General features: G+C 45.2%; 1 protein-coding gene across 1 annotated transcript in view; it reads right to left on the reverse strand.

Moving 5' to 3' along the window:
- Nucleotides 1-68: 68 nt before the first annotated feature.
- The window catches only part of LOC114451575 (rho GTPase-activating protein 23-like), a 62,947-nt gene continuing 35,999 nt past the window's right edge, over nt 69-27,016 (reverse strand). The window contains exons 9-22 of the mRNA XM_028430314.1: nt 26,854-26,893; nt 26,630-26,767; nt 23,081-23,389; nt 22,938-22,999; nt 22,602-22,708; nt 22,362-22,474; nt 12,172-12,324; nt 11,984-12,062; nt 6,295-6,368; nt 2,571-2,660; nt 2,341-2,466; nt 2,191-2,235; nt 1,952-2,073; nt 69-80 (exon numbers count right to left, since the gene is read on the reverse strand). Of these exons, the coding sequence (XP_028286115.1) occupies nt 1,999-2,073; nt 2,191-2,235; nt 2,341-2,466; nt 2,571-2,660; nt 6,295-6,368; nt 11,984-12,062; nt 12,172-12,324; nt 22,362-22,474; nt 22,602-22,708; nt 22,938-22,999; nt 23,081-23,389; nt 26,630-26,767; nt 26,854-26,893 (1,411 nt within the window). The 3' untranslated portion in view covers nt 69-80; nt 1,952-1,998. The remainder of the gene's footprint in view (nt 81-1,951; nt 2,074-2,190; nt 2,236-2,340; nt 2,467-2,570; nt 2,661-6,294; nt 6,369-11,983; nt 12,063-12,171; nt 12,325-22,361; nt 22,475-22,601; nt 22,709-22,937; nt 23,000-23,080; nt 23,390-26,629; nt 26,768-26,853; nt 26,894-27,016) is intronic.

Genomic DNA, 27,016 nt, shown 5'->3' on the forward strand with positions numbered 1-27,016 from the left:
CAGTAGCTACAGATTGTAGATTTGAAATAAAATACATTACAAGCATTCAGCTCTCATGGATACAGTAGGTTGGAAATTAGCTGGGGAAAAAATAAAAACAACATGTTTTAGATGCTGATTGGAAATGTCTTCTTTCATAAATGTTCATATAAAACACAGACAAGCTGATATATAATAGAATTAGGGCTCGAGCGAGAGCCCTATTAAAACCCTAGGGATTATTAGGGCCCGAGCACCGAGCACACATATGCAACACCCCAAGACGCACAAAAAAGTCTCTTAGACCCCCCCTCCAAACCCAACAGGAAGTCTGCCATTTTGAAATTGAAGTTCATTTTTGGCTTTTCATGCCTCACATACTTCATTCAATTGAGCTGAAACTCACTGTGTCCACTTAGGACACAATAGGGAATAGACGCATTCTGAAACTCTTACAAAGTGTTACGGTGTGGTGGGGGCGTGGCCTCAAAGTTGACCATTCGCCATTACAAAGGAACTCCCTGTATTTTTTGCCCTAATGCATAGCCCCGCTGGCCAGTTTGACACAGGATCATGAAAATTGGCACACGTATGTATCACCTCCAGATGCACAAAAAAGTCTCTTGGACCCCCCCTCCAAAACCAACAGGAAGTCCGCCATTTTGACTTTTGCTGCCATTTTTGGCAATTTGTGACATTTGTTTTTCCTTGACTCAAACTTCTTCTTTTCCCGTTGCCCCTCTTCATCCACTGTAGTTGCTGGCTTTGACAAGTTCAGTGTTGGGAAGAATACTTTAAAAAAGTATTCAGTTACAGAATACAGATTACATTCCCTAAAACGTAATTTGTAATGTATTCGGTTACAATACTCAGTCAGAGTAAGGTATACTGAATACTTGGATACTCACACATTGAATTGCATTTTAAGTGATTGAATGCAGCGATCAGCCCCTGCTTACTACAAAGAACGCTATAAACCATTCAATAAAGTGTTCAGACTGTTACAGCTGACTGCATTTACATCAATGTTATTCTATTTAGATAAACAGAAAAAAACGTTATGATGACAGACTAGTATATTTTTTAAACAATGCAACCAAATGTCATTTTACACACAGGAACAATGTTTGAATATGTACATCAAACAGACCCATGTATAAAACTAGCTGACTGCAAGCGACACGTTCCTACTTAGGTGTAAATCAGCCTCCATTTAAGACGGACTTAGCTAGCAGCCAACAGCTAAAGTTCACTTCTTCAAGTGACGCTAACAGTGCACCGGCATCATGACTGAGGAGCATTAACCACGCAGCGCTTTATCCTCATCCTCAGACTCTGAACCCAATCGACCTGGCTGCACTGTCCTCTTTGTCGCCCGCAGCTGCAGCTGTCTGTCCAGTTTGCTGACATGAACCAAAAACTTTAGCTTTGCTCAAAGATGTTGTATTGACGGTAAGAGCTCTCACTCCAATGACTATTCACCATCATACACGCGTATATGACCACACAATGAGACAAGCTGTAAGGAGAGTCAGACATTTGCCGTAAACAGGATCTTTGTTGTAAGAAGATGATGGTTTTTTTACGTGACATGTTTCATCCAGCAGAGTGAAAAAACACGTGAAAGTACCGTCGTGTAATCCACTGATTTCAACAATGTAACTGTATTCTGTAGGTGCATAAGTGTGATAGCATTATTCTACACTATACACTGCACACTAATCTATAGTGTTACAAGCTTCAAACAATCATTCAAACAGTTTTCTCTGCTTTTAAAAGTAACAAAAAGGCTATTGCATTCATCAAGATAAAACAGCACCCTAAAAACAGTATTGGTGGAAAAAACATGAATAGATAAAAACTGAATAAAAAAAACATATGGAGGAAGACCCTGATGTCTATTAACTGTTACAGGTAGAGAAAAGTTGATAAAAGGAGAAAACATTATAATACCCAGTGGTGGGGGCCTCACCTCAGACAATCCTTTGCTATCCCACATTAGTCTCCTTCTTTTCCTCTTCACCTGATCCCTCTCCTCCCAATGTTTGACAGCAGATGGTCAATATTGGGCACAGGCTGCTTCTCCTCTGGGGTCTAAACACGCATACATACCATACAGATCCATAAAACACAGACATCTAAGCACAGTGACAGTTTTCATAGTGTTTTCAGTTTATTGCAGGAGGATAAGCACAACTATGGATGACAAACCTTTTCTTCCATATTAAGATTTCCACCATTGAAGAACCAGTCATACTGTTGAGATAAGGAAACAAAGCACAAGTGCATGTCTTAAGACCATCAGCTAGTAAAAAATAAGGGTGCAATATTTCTTGTAGTGGAGCAGGAGGTGCCTCTTACATGCAAAATTAATGTCTCAACTATTCTGGAACGGTCAGGCATGTGGGTGACCATGTCAGTCATATTATCCACAGAAGTCCTTACTAGAGTGGGACCAAACACCAAAGCAAGGTTTCTTGGCTGCATCTGAAAATAATTCAAAACTTCTATTATGATATATACCTTGCTTTTTGTCCCATTGGGCAGAATTTTTCACAAACAAAAAAATAGGTAAGATATAATAAGGTTACCTTATTCTTCTCAGAGTGGTCTGCAACTCTTTTAAGGTGGCCAATAAGAAATTTAAGTGTGTAATAATAATGATTTGGAAGGTCATGGACCTGAAAAAAGCAAAAATTAAAGTGGTGTAAAAGGGACCACAAAGCATTTCCATGAGCCACTTATACATTCACTACTTGAAGATGTTTCATTCCCTTCTCATCTATTCCATTCATATTTGTGTGTGATTTCTCTTTTTTCTTTGCCATTATGGGCATTTTTGGACTTTATTGGTGAGGGATTCTGATAATCACTTGCGTTTCAGTAGGTGGTGAGAAATCAGAAATTCCTCTTTATATTGGAAACAGCTAGTTGTTGAGCAAAGTTTAAGTAGGGTAAGTAAAATAGATAAGGTAGAGTCTCGGGGGGGGGGCATCATAAAAAATGTGTGTGTGTGGGGGGGGCATCTAATTATTTTTATTATTATGGGAGGGGTGGGGCTCCCCAGAAAATAGGTTGTTAAACTCCTAATGTCCATTGCCGATATAACAACTTGTCATGGGTTTATACTTTTCTGGTCTCTGTATCACGCACAGTGGAGTTTGCCCCAATACGCACAGACACACACGCGTGTCATGTGCATAAATGCGCACGACTCTCTCTCCCTCTCTCTCTTTGAATAAACGCCAAACGCCAATGTGTTCCTGACATTGTGGCATGGGCCAGATAGAACCTTACAGCGGGCCGGATTTGGCCCGCGGGCCTTGAGTTTGACACATGTGACTTAGGCAAATTACCAACTATACAGCCCCCCACTCAACTGACAACATGCAATTAGCCAACCATCTGAATGAGTTCCATAGTCGCTTTGGTAAACTATTAGTCAGCCCTGACACCTCTACACACCCCAACAACACAGACATCCACGGCCCAGAAGACACCTCGCCAAAGTCCACCTTGCACCCCTCTTCCTCTCCCTCAGCTACAGCCCTCTCAATCCTGTAGAAGGATGTAAACAGGCTGTTCAGGAGACTGAACGCTCACAAGGCTTGTCCCTCTCCACCCTGAGACACGGTGCACTAATGTCTGTAGTCATGAAGTCTGTAGTCATGTCTGTAGTCACAAAATTTAGGTGCAACGCATCACACTTAATCCATATATTTTTGTACGCATCAGTACATTTTGTACATATGAACGGGCTTAATAATCATATATCATCCTAAAATGAACTTGGACCTTGTATAATGAACACGGTTAAATAAAAAGTAATTTAATAGTACTCATTCAAATTATGGACAAACTAGCCAACAAGTCTGCCTGTCAGAAATCCATAATGAAGATTAAAAGTTAATACAGCATTCTTCATTTCCCTAGAGCACCCACCCCTTTACCTTTGATGCCCAAACTGCCCTTTTGTCAAAGTGAATTAGTTTTTTTATTTTATTTTATTTTATATCGTTATTGCGTGTGACAGTCTGTGTGGTCCAAAATAATAGTAAATGGACCGATATAATAATAACTATAACATCTACTTTGGTCGGTCACATGATCCACGACGTGCCCTCTCTGCCTTGACGTGCCCTGTAACTGAGCGCTGCTAAGCTGGGAGACGGTCGGCCACTGCTGGTGGCGACACCGAGGGAGTAAACTGCTGGTCCGGTGAGCAGGTTCTGCAGCACCGGTATGTTTGTGCACGGTGTAGTTTTATAGGATGACTGACGAAGTGAAGTGAGCCATGAGCGTCCAGTGTGACATCTGACTGCACACACCTCTAACGAGTTATAGCCGCTAGTTAACCAGACAACCGACAGCACTGCGCACTCACAGCTGTAGCAATTAGAGACCTATCAGCCAATCAGAAAATAGAATTTCTTGTTGCCAGGTGAGGTCTGAGATTCAGCTGCAAGCACACTGCGCAGCGAACGTTATGGCTTATACCTAGGGCAGGCCAGAAGTGACAGACAAGGAGTGACATTTCTTCTAAATTGATCCCTCCCTCTGTGTTTCAGTCACTTCATTTGAACTGCTTGTGTGTGCTGATCAACACAAGCAGACAAATCAGCACAGATTTATGGTGAACTAAGTTACTTTTTGTGCAACTTTTTTGGAGGCTTTGAGTAATCTGTTTAATCTGATCTGTTCTGTGAAGTCTCTAAAATCTTACAGTCCAGCTGATGGACTGGATTGGGAATACAGTGAAACACAAATGTGGTTTTTGTGGTTAAATGATGGTGGCACAGAGTTTAAAAAGTAACAGATGTAAACATATTTTGTTCTAATAATCTGTTAGTGTATCACCACCATGAGGTTGACAAAACTGTTTTATTTTCAGTTTGTTTTGTATTTGTCATCATTGCTTAAAATAAATAGTTGTTGAGTTTAGCCTTTACTTCTGTCGCTAAAATAGGTGTTGCAGGAAATGGCTTCTACTTCATTAAACATTTTCTGAGGGAGGACCCCCAAACCCCCCTTCCCCAGAGGTGCCCCCTCCCAATATTTTTACAGCTTCTAAATTCAACTTAACACATTATCTTCATACGTCCTGAATGTACATCTTGAATTATGGCTTTGTGGATATAGGCTGTACCTCCACCCCTCCTTTATCCCCTCTATGATGGGTTGGTTCAATTTAACCAGTTACATTGTACGGGGTGTTTCTATGGTGTTTCAAATTCATGCTCCATGTGCCCCTTTTTCACTTTGAGCACCTGCCCGTCCAAAGGTCTCTGCATGTCCCTGGTCAGAGTTAATCAGCCTTCATGGATAGAACCACGCAGGTCAAATAATACTGTCTGTCAGACCTGCTGTTCAGTCTAATGCTATGAGCATGTCACGCCCCCTCCCTGAACATTACCAGCTCGTTATCATCCATCGTTCAGGTCAACAGCAAATTAGCAAAACCTGCATAATAGCAACAAATCCTCCTCCTCTGCTACATGTTCACCTAAACTGCGGTTTCTGCTGTTTAGCAGCGAAATGTGTGTCTGTGCGTTCGCGTGCTGCAGTAAGAGGGCTGTATGAGGAGTTCTACACAGTCTCGGCTGAAACAAACTTTGTTCTTGTTCTTGTCACCTCGGGTAACAGATCTCTCTGTTCTTGTGGTGTATGGAACAAGCATGTCGGTGTGATTTTTGACAGTCTTGGCTGACCGCAGCAGACACATTTTCAAAGATACACACACGGGGGTCCCACCCTTCACTGTCTCTGATTGGTTTATCACACCGGTGCAACCTCAGATATTTTTTGGTTGCACCATTGAGAAATCAGGTCACAAAATGGTCACACTCTAGAGCCCTGACCAGGCGTCTTTTTTTGGTCCAAGTGAAAGAAATCCCCCCCCCCCCCCCCCTGCTTATTTGCATTAGGTTACATACGCAGCTGCTTGTTTAATGTATATGTGTGTTTTTTTTTCTTTTATAAACCAGCTTGTCATATGGCTGTATATGTTAGTTGTTTCTGTAAATTGAAAAACGTAAATAAAGAGACCTTAAACAAAAAGTGGTTGTGTGACAAGACAGGCCAGCATGGCACAGAAATATACTGTGTCTTCTTTCAGCTTTGTAACCCTTCAAGTGGAAGCTGTTAAAATTCTACATGTTGCCTACACCTCTTAAGCACAGGTGGTTTCTATAGTTTAAAAAGAGCATGCATGGTTTTATGTACCTATGTCAGAAGGTAGTCATAGTATATTGATTTCTTAATATCTTCTCAGACATAAATTCAGCACTGTTCTCTGTTATTCTTTTGAACACATACCAGTTTCTTCATGGTCTTCAGTCTATCCTCCACATCCTCGATCCGGTTGGCATCAATAAAGTCACTGTATTTTTCTAAAGACATAAAGTGCTTTACTAAGAAAATACACTTGCTATAAAGTTTGAATTGTTAATGAGAAAATAATTAATTATGAGAAAATAATTAATTAATTAAATCCATATATTACACATTATAACATGAAGATTATATTGGTATATATATATATATATATATATATATATATATATATATATATATATATATATATATATATATATATATATATATACCAACAACATATACACTCAACAAAAATATAAACGCAACACTTTTGTTTTTGCTCCCATGTTTCATGAGATGGACTTGAAGATCTAAACTTCATTCCAGATACACAATATTACCATTCCTCTCAAACATTGTTCACAAATCTGTCTAAATGTGTGATAGTGAGCACTTCTGCTTTGCTGAGATAATCCATCCCACCTCACAGGTGTGCCACATCAAGATGCTGATCTGACATCATGATTAGTGCACAGGTGTACCTCAAACTGCCCACAATAAAAGGCCACCCTGAAATGTGCAGTTTTGTCTCACAGCAAAATGCCACAGATGCCACAAGCATTGAGGGAGCGTGCAATTGGCATGCTGACAGCAGGAATGTCAACCAGATCTGTTGCTCGTGCATTGAATGTTCATTTCTCCACCATAAGCCATCTCCAAAGGCGTTTCAGAGAATATGGCAGTACATCCAACCGGCCTCACAACCGCAGACCACGAGTAACCACACCAGCCCAGGACCTCCACATCCAGCAGGTTCACCTCCGAGATCGTCTGAGACCAGCCACTCAGACAGCTGCTGAAACAATTGGTTTGCATAACCAAACAATTTCTGCACAAACTGTCAGAAACCATCTCAGGGAAGCTCAACTGCATGCTCGTCGTCCTCATCGGGGTCTTAACCTGACTCCAGATCGTCGCCGTAACAGACTTGAGTGGGCAAATGCTCACATTCGATGGCGTCTAGCACGTTGGAGAGGTGTTCTCTTCACGGATGAATCTCGGTTTACATTGTTCAGGGCAGATGGCAGACAGCGTGTGTGGCGCCGTGTGGGTGAGCGCTTTGCTGATGTCAATGTTGTGGATCGAGTGGCCCATGGTGGTGGTGGGGTCATGGTATGGGCAGGCATCTGTTATGGACGAAGAACACAGGTGCATTTTATTGATGGCATTTTGAATGCACAGAGATACCGTGATGAGATCCTGAGGCCCATTGTTGTGCCATACATCCATGAACATCACCTCATGTTTCAGCAAGATAATGCACGGCCCCATGTTGCAAGGATCTGTACACAATTCTTGGAAGCTGAAAATGTCCCAGTTCTTGCATGGCCAGCATACTCACCGGACATGTCACCCATTGAACATGTTTGGGATTTGCTTGACCGGCGTATACGACAGCGTGCACCAGTTCCCACTAATATCCAGCAACTTCGCACAGCCATTGAAAGGCACATTTCAGGGTGGCCTTTTATTGTGGGCAGTTTGAGGTACACCTGTGCACTAATCATGATGTCAGATCTGTTATGTGTCGTGTGGGGTTTCAATAGGACCCAGGTGCAGACAAAAATAATGTTCAACAATAGGAGCTTTATTCAAAGCTAAATAACAAAAGCAGTCCAGAGGAGCAGGTAAACGAAAGGAGGGCTACTGGAAACAGTGCCAGACAAAAGGTAAAAAGTACAAAATAAACACAAAAGAATTAACCAAACCTGAGGATGATCGGGGAAACATGAGGAAACACGGAGGAAGAAGAAGGACGAAGAGGTGGATCACAAGGGAGTACACACGGGGGTGCACACAGGGAATCACAAGGGAAGAACTGACAAAGACAAAGGGAAGGCACAGGGCTTAAAAAGAGGAGAGACGACACAGGTGAACACAATTAGGGAGGAGCTGATAATCAGGGAGGAGGCTAGAGGAGAGAGGGAAGGACTGAGGAGCAGAGAAAAGGAGGGAGGAGGAACAGAAGGAGAGAGGGAAGGACTGAGGAGGAGCAGAGAAAGAGGAGGGAGGAAGAGAAGGAGAGAGGGAAGGACTGAGGAGGAGCAGAGAAAGAGGACAAACACTGAAAACTAAATAACAAAATAAACAATATAATAAAAGACAAGGAGCCAAGACCCTGGCTCATGACAGTACCCCCCCCTCAAGGGACGGCTCCCAGACGTCCCTGAAGGAAAAATACAACAAGAGTCCAAAACTGAGCCGGGAGGGTGGGGGGAGGTCCGGAGGAGGGACCAAAACAAAATTACAAGGCCGGAGTTCAACACAAGGTGACCCAATGGGCAAAAGTTCGGGAAGAAGACAAAGTTCATAAATGGCCAGGGGGCCAAAACAGAGTCAAACTGGCCAGAGGGCCCAAACAGTCAGGGGTTTGGGACCTTCTGGGTCCTGGCAGTTGCCCAACAGAGGCAAGGAAAAGGGCAAAAGGGCCAGTGGGGCAGAGTCGCGGCCCTCCAGGGTCCGGTCGGAAGCCCAGCATGGACAGGGGTGAGGACCCTCCGGGGTCCGAGTGGCAGCACAGCAGGGACATGGCTGAGGGCTCTCCGGGGTCCGGGCGGAAGACCACCAGCGATGGAGACGCGGACCCTCCAGGGTTCGGGCGGAAGACCACCAGTGATGGAGACGCGGACCCTCCAGGGTCCGGGCGGAAGACCACCAGCGATGAAGGCGAGACGGACCCACCTGGGTCCAGGCTGAAGACCAGCGAGGACGAGACGACAAACCCTCCTGGGTCCGGGATGAAGACCAGCGAGGATGAGATGACGGACCCTCCTGGGTCCGGGCTGAAGACCAGCGAGGAAGGCGAGACGGACCCTCCTGGGTCCGGGCAGAAGACCAGCGAGGACGAGACGACAAACCCTCCTGGGTCCGGGCTGAAGACCGGCGAGGATGAGATGACGGACCCTCCTGGGTCCGGGCTGAAGACCAGCGAGGAAGGTGAGACGGACCCTCCTGGGTCCGGGCAGAAGACCGGCGAAGACGATGGGGCTAACCCACCAGGTTCAGGGCAGACGGTCAGCGGAGATGAGGAAGCTGACCCACCGGACGAGGAGGCTGACCCTCCAGGGTCAGGGCAGAAGGTTGGCGGAGACGAGGCTGCGGACCCTCCAGGGTCCGGGCAGAAGGTCAGCGGAGACGATGAGGCTGACCCACCAGGGTCAGGGCAGAAGGTCGGCGGAGACGAGGCTGCGGACCCTCCAGGGTCCAGACAGGAAGCCAGAGCCGAAGACGAAGCAGAAGACCCTCCAGGGTCCAGACAGGAAGCCAGAGACGAAGACGAGGCAGAAGACCCTCCAGGGTCCAGACAGGAGACCAGAGCCGAAGACGAAGCAGAAGACCCTCCAGGGTCCAGACAGGAGACCAGAGCCGAAGACGAGGCTGCGGACCCTCCGGGGTCCGGACAGGGAGCCAGAGACGAGGACGAGGCTGCGGACCCTCCGGGGTCCGGACAGGAAGCCAGAGACGAAAACGAGGCTGCGGACCCTCCGGGGTCTGGACAGGAAGCCAAGGCAGAGGACCCTCCGGGGTCCGGACAGGAAACCAGAGACGAGGACCCTCCGGGGTCCGGACAGGAAACCAGCGAGGACGAGGATGCGGGCCCTCCGGGGTCCGGGCAGAAGACCAGCGAGGACGAGGATGCGGGCCCTCCGGGGTCCGGGCAGAAGGCCGGCAGAGACGAGTAGGCTGGCCCTCCGGGGTCAGGGCAGAAGGCCGGCAGAGACGAGTAGGCTGGCCCTCCGGGGTCAGGGCAGAAGGCCGGCAGAGAAGAGGCTGGCCCTCCGGGGTCCGGGCAGGAGACCAGAGCCGAGGACCCTCCGGGGTCTGGGCAGGAAACCAGAACCGTGGGACTGGAGACCAGGGGCGAGGAAACCTCGGTGACTAGACCGGTCACAAAGGCTGAAGGCTCTCCTGGGTCAGGACTGTGACCCAGGACCGAACAGGAGGCTAAGGCTGAAAGTCCAACGTAATCTGAATAGACTATCCCCAGTGTCAAAGTCAGAGCCACAGCTGTTCCACAGAATAAAAAATCCAACGTCTCGTTAGACAGTTCACAAGGGGCAGCACAGGGAAGACCACCCTCGGGTTGCTCGGGAGGAAGTGACCTCGCCAGAAGCCCGCCCTCAGACGGAGCGGGGAGGAGCGACGTCGTCTGGAGTCCGCCCTCTGACGGAGCGGGGAGGAGCGACGTCATCTGGAGTCCGCCCTCTGACGGAGCGGGGAGGAGCGACGTCGTCTGGAGCCCTGCTAGCTCCGACGGAGCGGGGAGGAGCGACGTCGTCTGGAGCCCTGCTGGCTCCAACGGAGCGGGGAGGAGCGACGTCGTCTGGAGTCCGCCTCCGGGCGGAACCGGAAGTAGCGACGTCGCCGGGGGCCCGCCTCCGGGCGGAACCGGAAGTGGCGTCATCACCGGGGGCCCGCCTCCGGGCGGAACCGGAAGTGGGGGCGGGAAACCTCATGGCCAGCCGAGTCCCTTCGAACAAAGGCTCAAACTTAGGAAGGAGGGCATAATCCCATACAAACTCCCAGTTTGCCAAAAAGAAGTTCCTACGCTCCTCCACCCCCTTTAAGGCAGAAACGTAGTCGAACAAATAGTCTGCTGGGTCCATTATGGTCAGTTCTTCTGTTATGTGTCGTGTGGGGTTTCAATAGGACCCAGGTGCAGACAAAAATAATGTTCAACAATAGGAGCTTTATTCAAAGCTAAATAACAAAAGCAGTCCAGAGGAGCAGGTAAACGAAAGGAGGGCTACTGGAAACAGTGCCAGACAAAAGGTAAAAAGTACAAAATAAACACAAAAGAATTAACCAAACCAAACCTGAGGATGATCGGGGAAACATGAGGAAACACGGAGGAAGAAGAAGGACGAAGAGGTGGATCACAAGGGAGTACACACGGGGGTGCACACAGGGAATCACAAGGGAAGAACTGACAAAGACAAAGGGAAGGCACAGGGCTTAAAAAGAGGAGAGACGACACAGGTGAACACAATTAGGGAGGAGCTGATAATCAGGGAGGAGGCTAGAGGAGAGAGGGAAGGACTGAGGAGCAGAGAACAGGAGGGAGGAGGAACAGAAGGAGAGAGGGAAGGACTGAGGAGGAGCAGAGAATGAGGAGGGAGGAAGAGAAGGAGAGAGGGAAGGACTGAGGAGGAGCAGAGAAAGAGGACAAACACTGAAAACTAAATAACAAAATAAACAATATAATAAAAGACAAGGAGCCAAGACCCTGGCTCATGACAAGATCAGCATCTTGATGTGGCACACCTGTGAGGTGGGATGGATTATCTCAGCAAAGCAGAAGTGCTCACTATCACACATTTAGACAGATTTGTGAACAATGTTTGAGAGGAATGGTAATATTGTGTATCTGGAATGAAGTTTAGATCTTCAAGTCCATCTCATGAAACATGGGAGCAAAAACAAAAGTGTTGCGTTTATATTTTTGTTGAGTGTATATATTATATATGCTATAATATATATATATATATATATATATATATATATATATATATATATATATATATATATATATATTATATACCAATATAATCTTCATGTTATAATGTATAATGTCCAAGGTCATTATGATTCATGCTAACACCAACATAAACAGTCTATTAGCACTCACCGTCCATAAACAGAGCCTCAGGAAGTTTTCGAAAGAATGATTTAAGCAGGCTGCTGATTACATTCAGTTCTTGCCATCTCTGTGGAGACAGAAAGGATGTACTTTGTAAAAATAAACCTGGGGAAACAGTAATGCACACAGACATAAAACTGCTCCAACAAGATCAGTTAAAATGTGATCCTGAACACCTCATCTGCAGTGTCAATGTCCATGCCCTTGTTGAGATGCTCCTGAAGGTTGAACACCATGGCATTGTTCCCTGGTACACGGTAAATACCAGTGGACTCCAGACCTTTTGCCTCCACAATACCACAGCACACCTCCACTATCAAAGGGACAAACTGTAAAGAGAAAGAAGGTCATAGAGGCTAAGGCATTATGCAAGTTTAGATGGTTGAAGCCATGCATTTGGACTTGTAGAATTTTCTGGCAGACATTTCGCTGCTCCTCCAAGCAGCTTCATCAGTTCTAACTGTTTGGTGGGGAAACATGGTTTATATGTGGTGGAGGACCTCAGTGGGTAGGTTCTGTGTGAAACTCAAAAACAATAGCTCTAAATGTCTCCATACTTACCTGTGTTGGTTTGACTGACTGTGTCTGGTGTGTCTAATGACTGGCTAATGACTATGAGACTATACTATATTTATATAGTGTATTTTACAATCAGAAATTGTCTCAAAGCACAGAGACCCAGTGTGTCAGCACTTCAGAGAGACTGACCACCTTAAGAGCAACAGTAGGAAGGAAAAACTCCCTTTTAATAGGAAGAAACCTTGAGCAGGACCCGGCTCATAAGAAAGAACCTTCCTGCTAACAGTCGGCCAGGTAGAGGAGGAGAAGAAGAGGTAGACAGGACAGAGAGGATGAAGGAGAGAGAGGGGAACAAACAGGCAGCAAACATCATACATTATATATATGCAATTTCCCCATTGTGGGACTAATAAAGGTTTCTTAATAATAATTACAAACATGACAGGATGTTGATTTTGACAAGCTAGATGAAACAGTGACTATATTATAATGGATATCTATATATATCGTCAGTCCATAAATAGTAATAGTAATTTGATAGTAATTAAAACAAAGATGAGCAGCAGAGTGGTGTAGTCAATGAGCACTGAATTATTCAGGGGGCATCTTAACATAGATGGCTTCCTTGACTCCCCTTTAAACCATCTGTCCTCTCTGTCTAAGATGTGAACATTGTTGTCCTCAAAAGAACACCTCTTTGAAGTGAAGATGAACAGCTGAGTCTTGTCCTGTGGAGGTGGCTCTCCTGTGCTGAGCCATTCTTCTGTGGAGTGGTTGTGTAGTTTTTCCAATGTACAGATCAGAGCATTACTCACTGTACCGGACTGCATATATGACATTACTGTTTTCCCTGAGAGTTTTGTCCTTCTCGTGAACCAGTTTCTGTGTTAGCGTTATCATGGGTTGCTACCTGTGGCTGTAGCCATATCGACTAGTGACTGTATCTATGCCTAACTTCTCTACACACCAACAGAAAAATTTTAAGCCTGGTTTTAAAGGTGGAGGTGTACAGAAAACCAACACATACAGACCAGCACTTACCATGTGATTCACACCACTGGAGCATAAGTTGGGTATCATCAGGACCAACACCAGGTTCAAACAATACCCACAAAGACAAGAAGAAAAACTCAAACTGGGCCCAGGTTAAAGGAGGCAAAAAGAAAAGAACAAGGGACAGTCCAGCCAAGTCAAGAGGACCAGTCACCCTGAAAATACATTGTCATTCCATGTGTCAGGAGTTTCTGAGAAGCTAATATCTTTTTTTTTAGAACTTTATTTTTGAATTTGTGCAAATACTAAAACACACAAACATACAAGCATACATGCCAGAACAAAAGGACAGAAAGCGTCCCTTGCAAGTATATCAGTAAAAAATAACAATCCATGTCTGTGCCAGAGTTTGAAGGCATCGTTTAAGGTAAGAATCCGCAGCCAATCCGCACCTTCTCCGCTCTTATATGTGGATATCCAATGCAGGAGTTTTACAATGTTTGCAGCCCAATAGTAAAACATAAAATTGGGTAGGCCCAGGCCCCCAGCCTCTCTAGGGACCTCCAAGTACCTTTCTTCATCCTCGGATGCAAACCTCCCCAGATAAATGATGATATTAACCTGTCTAATTGGCAAAAGGTGGTCTTTGTTATAAATAATGGAATCATTTTATATAAATAAAGAAATCTGGGAAGGACTGTCATCTTATCTATATTAATATGGCCTGTCAATGCAATTGGCAGTCCTGTCCATTTATTAAAATCTTGCTTTGTTCAATCTAATAATATTTTAAAATTGTAGTCACATTTGTGCGCATTGCAGCTGTCGGTGAATGGTATAATATCTTGAGCCATGATCGAAATGATTAACCAAAGCCGAACCTTTACAAAACCGCAAATAGATAATGCCATTTGACATGATCAAAAGCCTTCTCAGTATCTAAAGAAATTATTACTTCTGACTTTTCTGCTGAGAATGGTGCATATATTATGTTAAGAAGATGACGCATATTATAAAATGGCCTGGTATGAAGCCATTTTGGTCTGGGTTAACAATTGTTGCTATTGCAGTTTCAATCTGGGTAGCTAGAATTCTGGTAAGAATCCTATAATCGCAGTTTAAAAGGCTTACCGGGAGGTACGAGCTACACTGTAGAGACTCTTTGTCCTTCTTAAGGAGCACTGATATAATTGCCCATGTCATAGTCTGAGGTAATTCCTTTTTGGTTGAAAATATAAACCAGTTTTAATGTCGGAGCCAGTTTAGCTGCAAATTCTTTATAAAATTTAATTGAAAAGCCGTCCAGGCCTGGGGCTTTATTATTCTGCATTTAATTGCTTGCAACACTTTCCCCGTTGTTATGTCCGTTCTATCTGTGCCCGGTCTTCAGGGGAGAGTTTTGGAATATTCAAGCCATCTAGAAAGTTAGATATGCACAATTCATCTTCAGGCGGTTCTGAGATGTATAAAGTAGTATATAATTCTCTAAAGTGATTGTTAATATTGTTTGGGTTGGTGGTCCTTTCCCCTGCTGCAAATTTCAGTTATGGTGATTGCGGCTGCAGACTGCTGTCTAATCTGATAAGCCATGGTTCTTCCAAGATGGCGGCGCGTGTGCATGCAGTGGCTCAGGGCTCACAGCTTTTCTTTGTTTTGTTTGTGCTTATGTTGTTGTTACAACCACTTGAAGCATTAGTTCAGTACAGCAGGACTGAACTAATACAACTCCTGAGCCACATTTTATACCACCAGAGATGCAAGGGACCACCACAGCTCTCGCCACCCGCCCTCTGTGGCCTAAGAGACGGAGGAGGAGGTACCATAAGCAAAAGAGAGGTATGAGGAGCGGCGTGCATGCTAGGCTACATGCTAACCCACACCGACCGGCTCTTCCCAGTCTCTTCCTCGCCAATGTAAGATCACTGGCTAACAAAATGTATGAGATTCGGCTGAGGATCGTCTCGCGGAGGATGGACAGCTGTGTGGCTATCATCACCGAAACCTGGCTGGATTACAACACACTGGACGCCGCTGTGGAGCCAGCAGGACGCTCTTTGTTCTGAGCAGTCAGGACTGCAACTTCTGCTAAAAACAGAGGCGGAGGTCTCGCGCTGTACATCCACAACTCCTGGTGTACAGCCACACACATCATTAGAACGCACTGCATACCCGATCTGGAATACCTGGCCGTGAAATGCAGACCATTCAAGATGCTGAGAGAGTTCTGCTCTATCATTATCATAGCTGTGTACATTTCACCGCGGGCTAACGCTATGCTAGCTCTAGAGGAGCTCTACTATTTGATCAGCAGGCAGATGAACTCCAACCCAGAGGCAGCTGTGATCGTGGCTGGAGACTTCAATTATGTGGAACTCAAAGCAGTGCTTCCAAAATTCCACAGGTTCATACACTTCCCCACCAGAGACAGCAACATACTGGATCAAGTTTACTGCAACATTCCAGGGGCATTCAAGCCTGCAGCAGCTCCTCACCTGGACATGTCAGATCACATTTCTGTGGAACTGATTCCAGTATACCTCTGATCTGCAGGACAAGACCAACCACCAAAACAGTTCAGGTTTGTACTGAGGAGGCTTCCTCAGCACTACAGGACTGTTTTGAACTCACTGACTGGGGAGTGTTTAAAGATGGCTCAGACCTGGAGACCTACACATCATCCATCCTGGACTATGTGATCTGATACGATTAAATGCCAAAAAGATGGCGCCAGTGTGTGTAGCCGGCTGTCTGTCTCTCCGAGCTTTGATTGTTTTTATGCTGTTTTTATCTTTTGTCACTCTAAATGTTGACTCACTGTACGTCTATGATCGACAAACGCTTCTAAATCTGCGATCATTTGTTGAAAACTTTGCTGAATTTCGTCAGGATGGACAGAAAACCTGCCCTCCATTACTCTCTGTCATACCAGCTTACCTGTGCCGCACGCCGGCTCCACCTGTACGTAGGAGACGTGGACGCCGTGGAAAACGCAGCGGAAGGATGGTGAAGCTGAAGGCCAGCTTGTCACTCTCTCGTGCGGAGAATATCGTGATGATTCCACCGTCAGATCGCCGTTTTGTGCCCTGGCGCTCCCGAGACCCGATCAAATCTAGCCTCTTCCCAGTGGTCGGCTTGGATGGAGGGCCAGTGAATCGCCATCTTCCCTGTCGCCTGGTCCGGCGCGGGGTGAACCTCCACTACCTGCGGCCTCTTCCTCGTGCTCCACCGGCGGCAGCGGCACTGGAGCCTGCCGCTGTCAGGGTGGCCCTCGTGAATGCTAGATCGCTAGCCAACAAGACTTTCATTTTAAAGGATTTCTTTACTACAAATGAGCTGGACTTCCTCTGCATCACGGAGACCTGGATGTCTGTCGGTGAGTCGAGCGCACTCTGCGAACTTTTACCGTCCGACTGCACATTCTTCAACTCCCCTCGGACAACTGGCCGCGGGGGCGGCATAGCGACTGTTTACAAAGATAAATATGTCTGTAAACAACTCATTCCGACATCATCTTACTCCAGCTTTGAAGTCGATGTGTTTGAGCTGGGCCCGTCTCTCCCAGTGCTATGCGCTGTTATTTACAGACCACCAAAATACAGCAAAGACGTCTTGGGAGATTTCTCTGATTTCTTGGCTGAAATTATGCCAAATTACGACCGTGTTTTAATTCTTGGTGACTTTAATATTCATGTCTGCTGTCCGGACAAACCACTGGCCAAAGACCTTTTAAATATCATTGACTCTTTTAATCTTGTACAGTGTGTCGTTGGTCCCACTCAAGAGCATGGACACACTCTGGACTTAGTGCTGACTCATGGTTTTTCTGTTGCAAACTTAGAGGTGTACGATGCATCGTTTTCAGATCATATGCCTGTGGTCTTTGACTTTCTGCTCCCATGTCCTGTGGTCAAAAAGCCGTGCGCTCCTGCGCAGCGCCACCGGGTCGTTACATCCTCCACTGCTTCTCAATTCTCCGCTTCTTTCAGTCAAACCTCCGCTGCCGATCCTTGTACCGCAGATGTAGAGGCGCTCTTTTCTTGTTTTAATTCTAAATGCCTGTCTATTTTAGACTCTGTGGCTCCGGTGAAAACTAGGCATGCAAAACCTAGTCCTGAGCCCTGGCTGAATGACGTCACACGCGCAGCCAGGCGTGAATGTAGAAAAGCGGAGAGAAAGTGGAAAAAGGACAGGCTACAGGTGTCTTTTCAAATTTTAAAAGACAGCTGGCGCAACTATCAGAAAACTGTAAAAACTGAAAGAACTAAATATTTCTCTGACATTATTGCTTCCAACTGTAATAATCCCCGTGTTCTGTTTAAAACCATCAACAATGTTATTAATGCTCCCAAAACAGCCTGCTTGGAAGCTTCTGATGAATTATGTGAGGCATTTTTGCACTTTTTTATTAGCAAGGTTGAGAGCACCAGAGCCCTCATACACCCCCCTTTATCTAACCCATCAAACCCGATCACGCACCCTGCTGTATTAGACCAATTTGAGCCTGTTGGTCTGCCTCTGTTAAAGAACATTGTTGGTCATATGAAGCCCTCTGGTTCCCCTAAGGATCTCCTTCCACCCCGTCTCTTTAAAGAGGTTTTTCCAACAGTAGCTCCAGATGTGCTCAATATTATAAACAGCAGTCTGATAAATGGTACGGTCCCTGATGGTTTTAAGCATGCCGTGGTGCAGCCTTTAATCAAGAAGCCTGGTCTGGACATTTCTGTCCTCTCAAATTTTAGGCCGATTTCAAAACTCCCTTTTATCTCAAAGATTTTAGAAAAAGTTGTTTTTAGTCAGTTGAATGGGTTTTTAGATGAACAAAAAATCTTTGAGGTGTTCCAGTCAGGTTTTAAAACTCAGCACAGCACAGAAACTGCACTACTGAAGGTTTTTAATGATGTTCTTTTAGCCACAGACTCTGGCCACTGTGTCATCCTGGTCCTGCTCGACCTCACTGCGGCCTTCGACACAGTGGACCATGACATCCTCCTGTCTCGATTGAAAGACTGTGTGGGAATCCAGGGCAGTGCGTTACAGTGGTTTAGGTCATACCTGACAGGGAGAAGTTTTAATGTCCGTGTGGGGTCTGCTGAGTCCTCTGCTGCCCCTCTCACCTGTGGAGTGGCCCAAGGCTCTATTCTGGCCCCACTCCTCTTCTCCCTATACCTCCTTCCTCTCGGGTCCATTCTCTGTAAACATGGTGTCTCTTTCCATTTTTATGCAGACGATTCTCAAATCTACATGCCCTTAAAACAAAACCAAACTCATTCTGTTCAAAAACTCTTAGACTGTGTTGAGGAAATTAAATCCTGGCTGTCAGCAAATCTGCTTCATTTTAACGACACTAAGACAGAGGTCATACTGTTTGGGCCCAGTGATGCCTCTGCTGCTGATATAGATTTGGGTGTCCTGACACAATATCAAAAGTCCACAGTGACAAATCTGGGTGTAAAATTGGATTCCAACCTGAAACTTGATGCTCAGGTCAGTGCAGCTGTCAAAGCGAGCTTTTTTCAATTGAGGCAACTGGCCAAAGCCAAACCGTTCCTTTCTCGGCATCACTTTGAGATTTTAATTCATGCTTTTATTACGAATCGGTTAGATTACTGCAACGCACTTTATTATGGGCTCAGCCAGGCTTCACTTGCACGACTGCAGCTTGTACAGAATGCTGCTGCACGGCTTTTAACTGGGGCTAAGAAACGTGAGCACATTACTCCGCTTTTAAAGTCATTGCACTGGCTCCCGATTCCTTTTCGCATTGATTTTAAAATTCTCTTATTTGTTTTTAAATCCCTTCATGGTCTCGCCCCTCAGTACATGTCAGACATGCTCCAGCCCCACTGCCCTGCTCGCTCTCTAAGGTCAGCTGACCAGTCTCTCCTGGTCGTCCCAAAAACACAGAGAAAACGCAGGGGGGACCGTTCCTTCTCTGTCGCAGGTCCGAAACTGTGGAACAAACTGCCTTTGCACCTTAGACAGACGGATTCTTTTATGGTTTTTAAGTCATCACTTAAAACATATCTTTTTACTCTGGCTTTTAACTCTGTTTGAGTGGTTGACTTTTACTTGTTTTATTGTTCTTACCCCTGACTGGTGCTTTTATTGTATGGTTGTATATTCCTATGTTTTATCAAACTTATATTTATTTTATTTCATTTTATTCTATTTTATTAGTCAATTATTCTATGCCTGGTAGGCTGTGTACAGCACTTTGGCTGACCCTGTTGTCTTTTAAAAGGTGCTCTATAAATAAAGATGGATTGGATTGGATTGGATGTGCAGTTCTGCACTGATGCTGTTCTGCCCAGAAAGTCCATCAAGGTGTTTCCAAACCAGAAACTATGGTGGGACAGCATAGTGCGGTCTCTGCTCAAAGCTCGGGATGCAGCCTACAGGTCAGGTGACCTGGCCTACAGCAGGGCCCGGACAGAACTGAAAAAGGGCATCCAGCAGGCCAAACACCGGTACAGATGGCGCATTGAGTAGCACTTCTCTGACAACAACCCACGGGAAATGTGGAGAGGCATCAGAACTATAACGGACTACAGGAACGGCAACCAGCAGATCAACCGTGACCCCACTCTGCCTGACACCTTAAACACCTTCTTTGGACGCTTTGACACACCTGACAGCAGTGAGACTGTTCATCTTTCACTGCTGGAGGAGCAGCCCCAGCCTCTGGTTCTTCAGCATCACCAGGTGAGCTCCACCCTGAAGAGGATCAACACCAACAAAGCTGCAGGACTGGATAAGGTGTCAGGTCGGGTACTGGAACTGTGTGCACATCAGCTGGCTAGTGTTTTTCTGGACATTTTCAATCTGTCCCTGCAGCTCGCTTCAGTTCCTGTATGCCTCAAGTCCTCCATCATTGTGCCTGTGCAGAAAAAATCAGCTGTCACCAGCCTCAATGATTACCGCCCTGTTGCTCTGACACCGGTAATCATGAAGTGCTTTGAGAGGATCGTCTTAAGTCACATCAAGGACTTCATTCCTGCTACTCTGGACAGACATTAGTTCGCCTACAGGGAGAACCAGTCGACAAAGGACGCAGTCTCTCTAGCACTGCACACCACCCTGACTCACCTGGAGCATCCTAACACCTACGTTAGGATGTTATTTGTGGACTTCAGTTGAGCATTTAACACTGTGATCCCGGACAAGCTGACACTGAAAATCCACAACCTGGGACTGCCTGGCTCTCTGTGCTTCTGGATCAAGGACTTTCTCACCAGCAGGCCTCAAGTGGTGAGAATTGGGGACTCCACCTCATCCACACTGATCCTGAGCACAGGCACAGCGCAGGGGTGTGTGCTTAGCCCAGCTCTTTTCACCCTCTTCACACATGACTGTTCTGCCATTCATTCCACAAACATGGTTGTAAAGTTTGCAGATGACACCACCGTAGTGGGTCTCATATGAGACAATGATGAGACTCACAACAGAGAGGAGATCCAGCACCTGACAGGATGGTGTTCAGACAATAACCTTGTCCTGAACACTAACAAGACCAATTAGGTCATTGCAGACTTTAGGAGATCCAGGAGGATGGAACACATCCCTCTCCTCGTTCATGGGGAGGAGGTGGAGCGGGTGGACCTTATCAAGTTCCTGGGCATCCACATCACATCTGACCTGTCTTGGTCCCTGCACACATCCCACCTGGTGAAGAAGGCCCAACAAAGGCTCTTCTTCCTCAGGAAGCTCAAGAGGACTGGACTCTCCCCTCAGCTCCTAACAAACTTCTACAGGGCCACAATAGAAAGCATCCTCTGTCTGAGTGCAACGATGTGGTACGGGAGCTGCACTGCACAGGACAGGAAGGACTTGGCCCGGGTAGGTGAAGGGAACACAGGGGATTGTGGGGAGTCCTCTCCCACACCTGGACTCCATATACTACAGCCGTATTCAAAGGAGGGCTGGTCCTATAGCTGCAGACCCCACCCACCCAGGACATGAACTCTTTGTACCTCTTCCCTCTGGAAAGGGACTCGTGTGCGGTGTATGAAATTATCTGGCCTCTAAGATAGGCTTTAAGAGCCTCCCAGAATGTAGTCAATTTTACACTAGGGGTGTGATTGCATTCCCTAAAAATCTCAATCTGTTGTAAAATAAATTTTTTAAAGGAGCCAGGTGCGTTGAGCCTTCTGGCATCCTGGAAATACTATATCTAGCTGTAGAGAACTATGATCAGAAATTACAATACTATTATACTGAGCACACCCTCGATCTGGTTCTCACCTACGGCCTGGAAGCTGAGAACCTGCTAGTGTGGTCTCAAAATTTAAAAAAAAAAAAAAAAAGCCTCAATAAAGATTGGTAAGCTGTGCTCAGGAGTGATACAATCATCCTATGTCTGACCTTCAGTATTTAAGCCCCTTTTAAACACCAGGTAATTTTGAGGTACATATATGCGTGTCCCACTCCAAATCTACAGACACACAAATCATCTAAACATCTTCATGTCTCTATGTCAGCAAGAAGACTATGAGTACCTTGTCAATGAGTAATATTATCCTAAGTTTTGCCACAATAACATCTGGTAAATATATAAAACTGCTTTTAAGAACAACTAACAGATCCGTAATCGAAGATACATAAACTCAGGATTTGCTCAAACCCACTTTTTATACTGTTAACTACAACATGGAATCAGTTTCCAACATCACCGACATCAAATTGCAGGAAGGGTGTCATTTACTAAAGTGAACCTGAGGCCGGTTCTACCAAGTGTTGACGCAAGACAAAAACATTAACATATGTACAAACAATTCACCCTAGTAGGGAGAGCAGAGAAAAAAACGTCTTCACATGTTGCCGCTCACTAGCACCCCCCCAGAAGCTAATATCTTACTTTATGGTTGACAGCAGGCTGACAATCCTCCAGTCGGACCCCAAAAGCCTTTGGACTGCTTGTTTTCTTAGTTTTCTTCATGATGTTGATGTGCCATGATGCTTTGCTGTCCTCTGAGAATACAAAAATGTAAACATGGATTTTTTTTATTTTGAATAAAAAAAAAAGTAATGGGCAGTTAATATTTTTTTATATAAGCTTGTAGTATATTGCTGAAAACAGATACTATGGACAACATACCAGGTTTGGAAGCTTGGTTCGCTGAGGTACTGTCTGTCTTTGCCATCAGTAATGGAGCCATCACATTAGCGGCTTTAGGAGAGGTGTCTAATTTGTTACCTGTCAGACTGTACAAAGAGAAACAAGACGAAACAAATATCTTTGAAAGATTTAACTGCACTGGTGATTTTTAAGTTTAATTTTTTCAAATCCTCTAATTATGACCTGAATGTGAACCTGAAAAGGCGATACGAAACTGCAGTTAAAGTATTATATAAAAAAATTTCTGACCAAGAGTAACAGTGACAGCTGATCATGGAAAGAATAAGGGACATATTGCTAATCTACTATGCACACCTGTGTTTTCTGTATTTCTTCAGCTTTTTGTTGATGAGAGCTTGTCGTGAGAAAACAATTTTCTAGAATAAAACAAAAGGCACAGATTAGTTTAGTATGAGTGTGCTGAGTAACCTGTACAAGACCAAAGGTACTGATCTAACCCCATTGCCCATCATGCTGTTCTGTCTGATGACTTGGATCCAGGTCAGCATGTCATCGCTGGTTTCAGCCTGCAGCAGATACTCGCAGAAATTCTGTGTGGTCAGCCTCAGGGTGTGCTTACGCTTGGTTTCACTATAGGCAATATCAATGAGGCAGCCATGGATGCTGATCGAGTGATGCTTATCTTGGCTGGCTTCTGCTCCTGCCCGGTGAAATTCAGCTTCTTGCTTGTCTTTGTAGAAAAAGAGCATATGGGAGCAGAGCATAGCGAAGGCACCTTTCCATGGTCGCATGCTACCACCGACTTTCTACCAAAAAGCAATACAGAGACAGGGATGAGGACAGTCTGTATCTGAAACACTTAAGGCTGATTTATACTTCTGTGTCAAATTGACGACGTGCAGTGGTGCAGTGGTGGAATGTAACTACCAAATTTTCACGACCATAAGGCGCACCTAAAAGTCTAAAATTTTCTCAAAAGTCGGCCGTGTGCCTTATAATGCGGTGCGCCTTGTGTATGGGTATGAGTACCAGACACGGGGACATGATACGTAAACTACGTACGCTGGTAGCAATTCACCAATCATCTGAATGCTACATCATACGTACACTAGCAGCGATGAACCAATCAGATGGATACTACGTAACACGTGCACTACATATGCTGGCAGCAATTCACCAATCAGCCTAACGCTACGGTACTGGCACAGCAACTTCCAGCGGATTACAAAGAAAAGCTGGCCAGCTTCCGCGTCTACTGCAGTGACAACATTGCCAGCAAAAACATCCAGCCCAGCCACATCACATCATCACATGGATGAAGTCCCCCTTACTTTCGACATCCCCGTGAACCAAACTGTGGAGAGAACGGGGACCAGCACGGTATCAATACGGGCAACGGGGCACGAGAAGTCAGCGTTCGCTGTTCTCGGTTGCCATGGTAATGGACAGAAACTTCCGCCTATGGAAGAGGAAGACGCTGCCTAAAGAAAAGATTCCAGCAGGAGTAGTCGTTAAGGAGAAACGAGGAGATGAGGAGAAAATGGGCGAGTGGCTCAGGGAAGTTTATGTGAAGAGACCGGATGTTTTTTTTCACGCATCGCTGCTGATCTGCGACTCCGCGTGCGCCCGTCTCACCGCCGGTGTAAAAAACCAGGGGAAGCAGATGAATTCAGTGCTTGCCGTAATCCCAGGAGGGTTAACAAAGAACTCCAACCGCTGGACATCGGCGTAAACAGGGCGTTCAAAGTTAAGTTGCGAGCGGCGTAGGAGCGATGGATGGCAGACAGCGAGCACAGCTTTACTGGGAGGCAGCGGGACAACGTATATCCGAAGATGGTCTTTATTTATTAATAAAGTGTAAAGATAAAGTTGGAATTACAACAGGCATTCAGCAGCAGCCATTATGCTGCCCATAGAAACACACATGCTGTTTCTCTGTCGCTGCCACCATCAAGAGAGAGGCTGCACCGGCTCTCCTCACCGATATCCAGCCGGTTTTTACTGAATCGCTGCTGATAGAGATGTGAGCGGCTTGCGCAGGATGCGGAGCGGTTTCCTGGGTTTTCACTTCTGCAGCGCATCGTAACTCTCTGTCTTAAAGCTCAGACACGAGGGTCCAATTGCACAGCAGCTCAGAGCACAACAAGAAAAACACCACACAGGCGCGGCATGTGAAACAGAAAATTGTACATACACATTTCAAATTGTTATGCAGAATAACATGTAACATACTATATGCAGCGAGTAATCAAACTATATACAAAGTCGTTCCTTCACAAAAATAAAGTTCGACTTAACTCACTGTTTTGCTCCTGTTACCTTTTTATTTACTTACTGGTATGTTTTAGCATGCGTCTTATAATACGGTGTGCCTTGTGTATGTGCTGAGGACAGAAATAGACCGGTGCGCCTTATGGTTGCGAAAATACGGTAAGTATTTGTACTTCATTACTGTACTTAAGTACATTTTTTGTATTTATACTTTACTTAAGTAAAAATAATAGTGCACACTTTTTTTACTCCATTACATGTTGCAGCTATTATCTGTATTTTCTACTCCACTGCAAATTTGTATTTCTGAATACAGCTGTGTTCATACAACTCTTCTGGACTGATGTGAGGACTCTGACTCAGACTCTGCATGGAGGTGGTGTCATGCAGCTGTGTTTCTATAATGAGACTCAATCATGATGCCGGTGCGCTGGCTCAGTTAGCTAACTAGTTAGCTACTGTCTGCTAACACAAATCCATCCATTAATGTCTAATTAACATTGATCATAACATTAAGCTAAAGCAGGAATACTTACACTTTTTTTTATTACCAGCCTCTCTGTTCACTTGATGCCCACAGCCTGCCTTGTGACACACAGACCTGTCCATAGCTGGTTCTGTTATGTGAGGTGTAGTTTTTAATAGGACCCAGGCGCAGACAAAATTAACACAATTAGGGAGGAGCTGATAATCAGGGAGGAGGCTAGAGGAGGAGAGAGGGAAGGACTGAGGAGCAGAGAACAGGAGGGAGGAGGAACAGAAGGAGAGAGGGAAGGACTGAGGAGGAGCAGAGAAAGAGGAGGGAGGAAGAGAAGGAGAGAGGGAAGGACTGAGGAGGAGCAGAGAAAGAGGACAAACACTGAAAACTAAATAACAAAATAAACAATATAATAAAAGACAAGGAGCCAAGACCCTGGCTCATGACAGGTTCTGGGTACATTTCAAAGATTTCTGTACTGAAAATGTAAATTAACTACACATTGTCAATTTTATTTTTAGATGATTCCTTTGATTATTTTAACCTGTTCATATATCATTTGCAATGGAAATCAAATATATGTATTCAGTGCATGAGTACTTTTACTTTTTTTTACTAGGATTGCTGATGTAGCACTTCTACTTTTACTTAAGTATATATTTTGCTGGTTATTTGTACTTAAGTACCAAGCTTCAGTAATTCCTCCACCACTGTACCCGAGTAGCCATCTGCGGAAGCAGAGCCCTAGGTGTATGGTATGCCAAGATGGCACTAGTGAGTGTGGCGGCAGTCAGACCACCCCCAGTACGATGTTTGTATTCATCTTCTTCTTTTCATTTCACGCTAACTCCAGGACATAGGGAAGACCGAGAGGATACGACGACCACAATCCCGGACCACTGCCTTCAGGTAGGAAGTGGCGAAAGCTAAACGATCAACGAGAGCCTTTTAAGAACGAAACCCACGTCTACCGCTCTAGTGGTGAACTGCACCATGGCAAGGAAAACGACGTTGCTGATTTGACGCAGGAGTATAAACCAGACTTTAAAAGGGTCTTTTTCAACATTCCACAACCAAAATAGACTATGTAAGCAATAGTAGCTGCTATAACATAAGCTACATTTAGCATGTGTTTTGAACTTCTACGATAATTAACTAGAAATCAGAAGCTAGTTGGATCTGTATCTGTTGGTTGTAGAATTTGGTCAAAAAGTTAAATGATCTGAATAAACCCACTGCACTGTATGCAGCATAACAAGACAGAGATATGAATGAGTGTAGAAGTATTACGTTGTACCTTCCCCCTCTCAGCCAAGATCTGTTTGTACTGTAGCCATCCCTCCTTGTCAACATCATTGAAGGTGATGGTTCCCAGCTCAGAGGTGGACTGGTGCTCACACTGGCCCTCTTTATGGGCTTGCAGGCTCTCCAAAGACTAAAATACAATGTAACAATAGTAATAATATATACACAGAATCACACAGAGACTCAAATGGAGTCTAGCTTATCATAGTGACTCACCCCATCAACGAAAAAACTCTTGACCCTTTTTGGCAGTTTACTATGGAGCAGACATAGTGCACAAGTTACACAAACAGACAGTATTTTGCAACATGCCATATAGGATGTACAATATAATGTGTTAAAGAATAGGGACCTAATTGGTTTGAAGACCAGGTTGCCT

The sequence above is a fragment of the Parambassis ranga genome, chromosome 19 (assembly GCF_900634625.1).
Source record: "Parambassis ranga chromosome 19, fParRan2.1, whole genome shotgun sequence".
In the NCBI taxonomy this organism is placed as follows: Eukaryota; Metazoa; Chordata; class Actinopteri; family Ambassidae; genus Parambassis; species Parambassis ranga.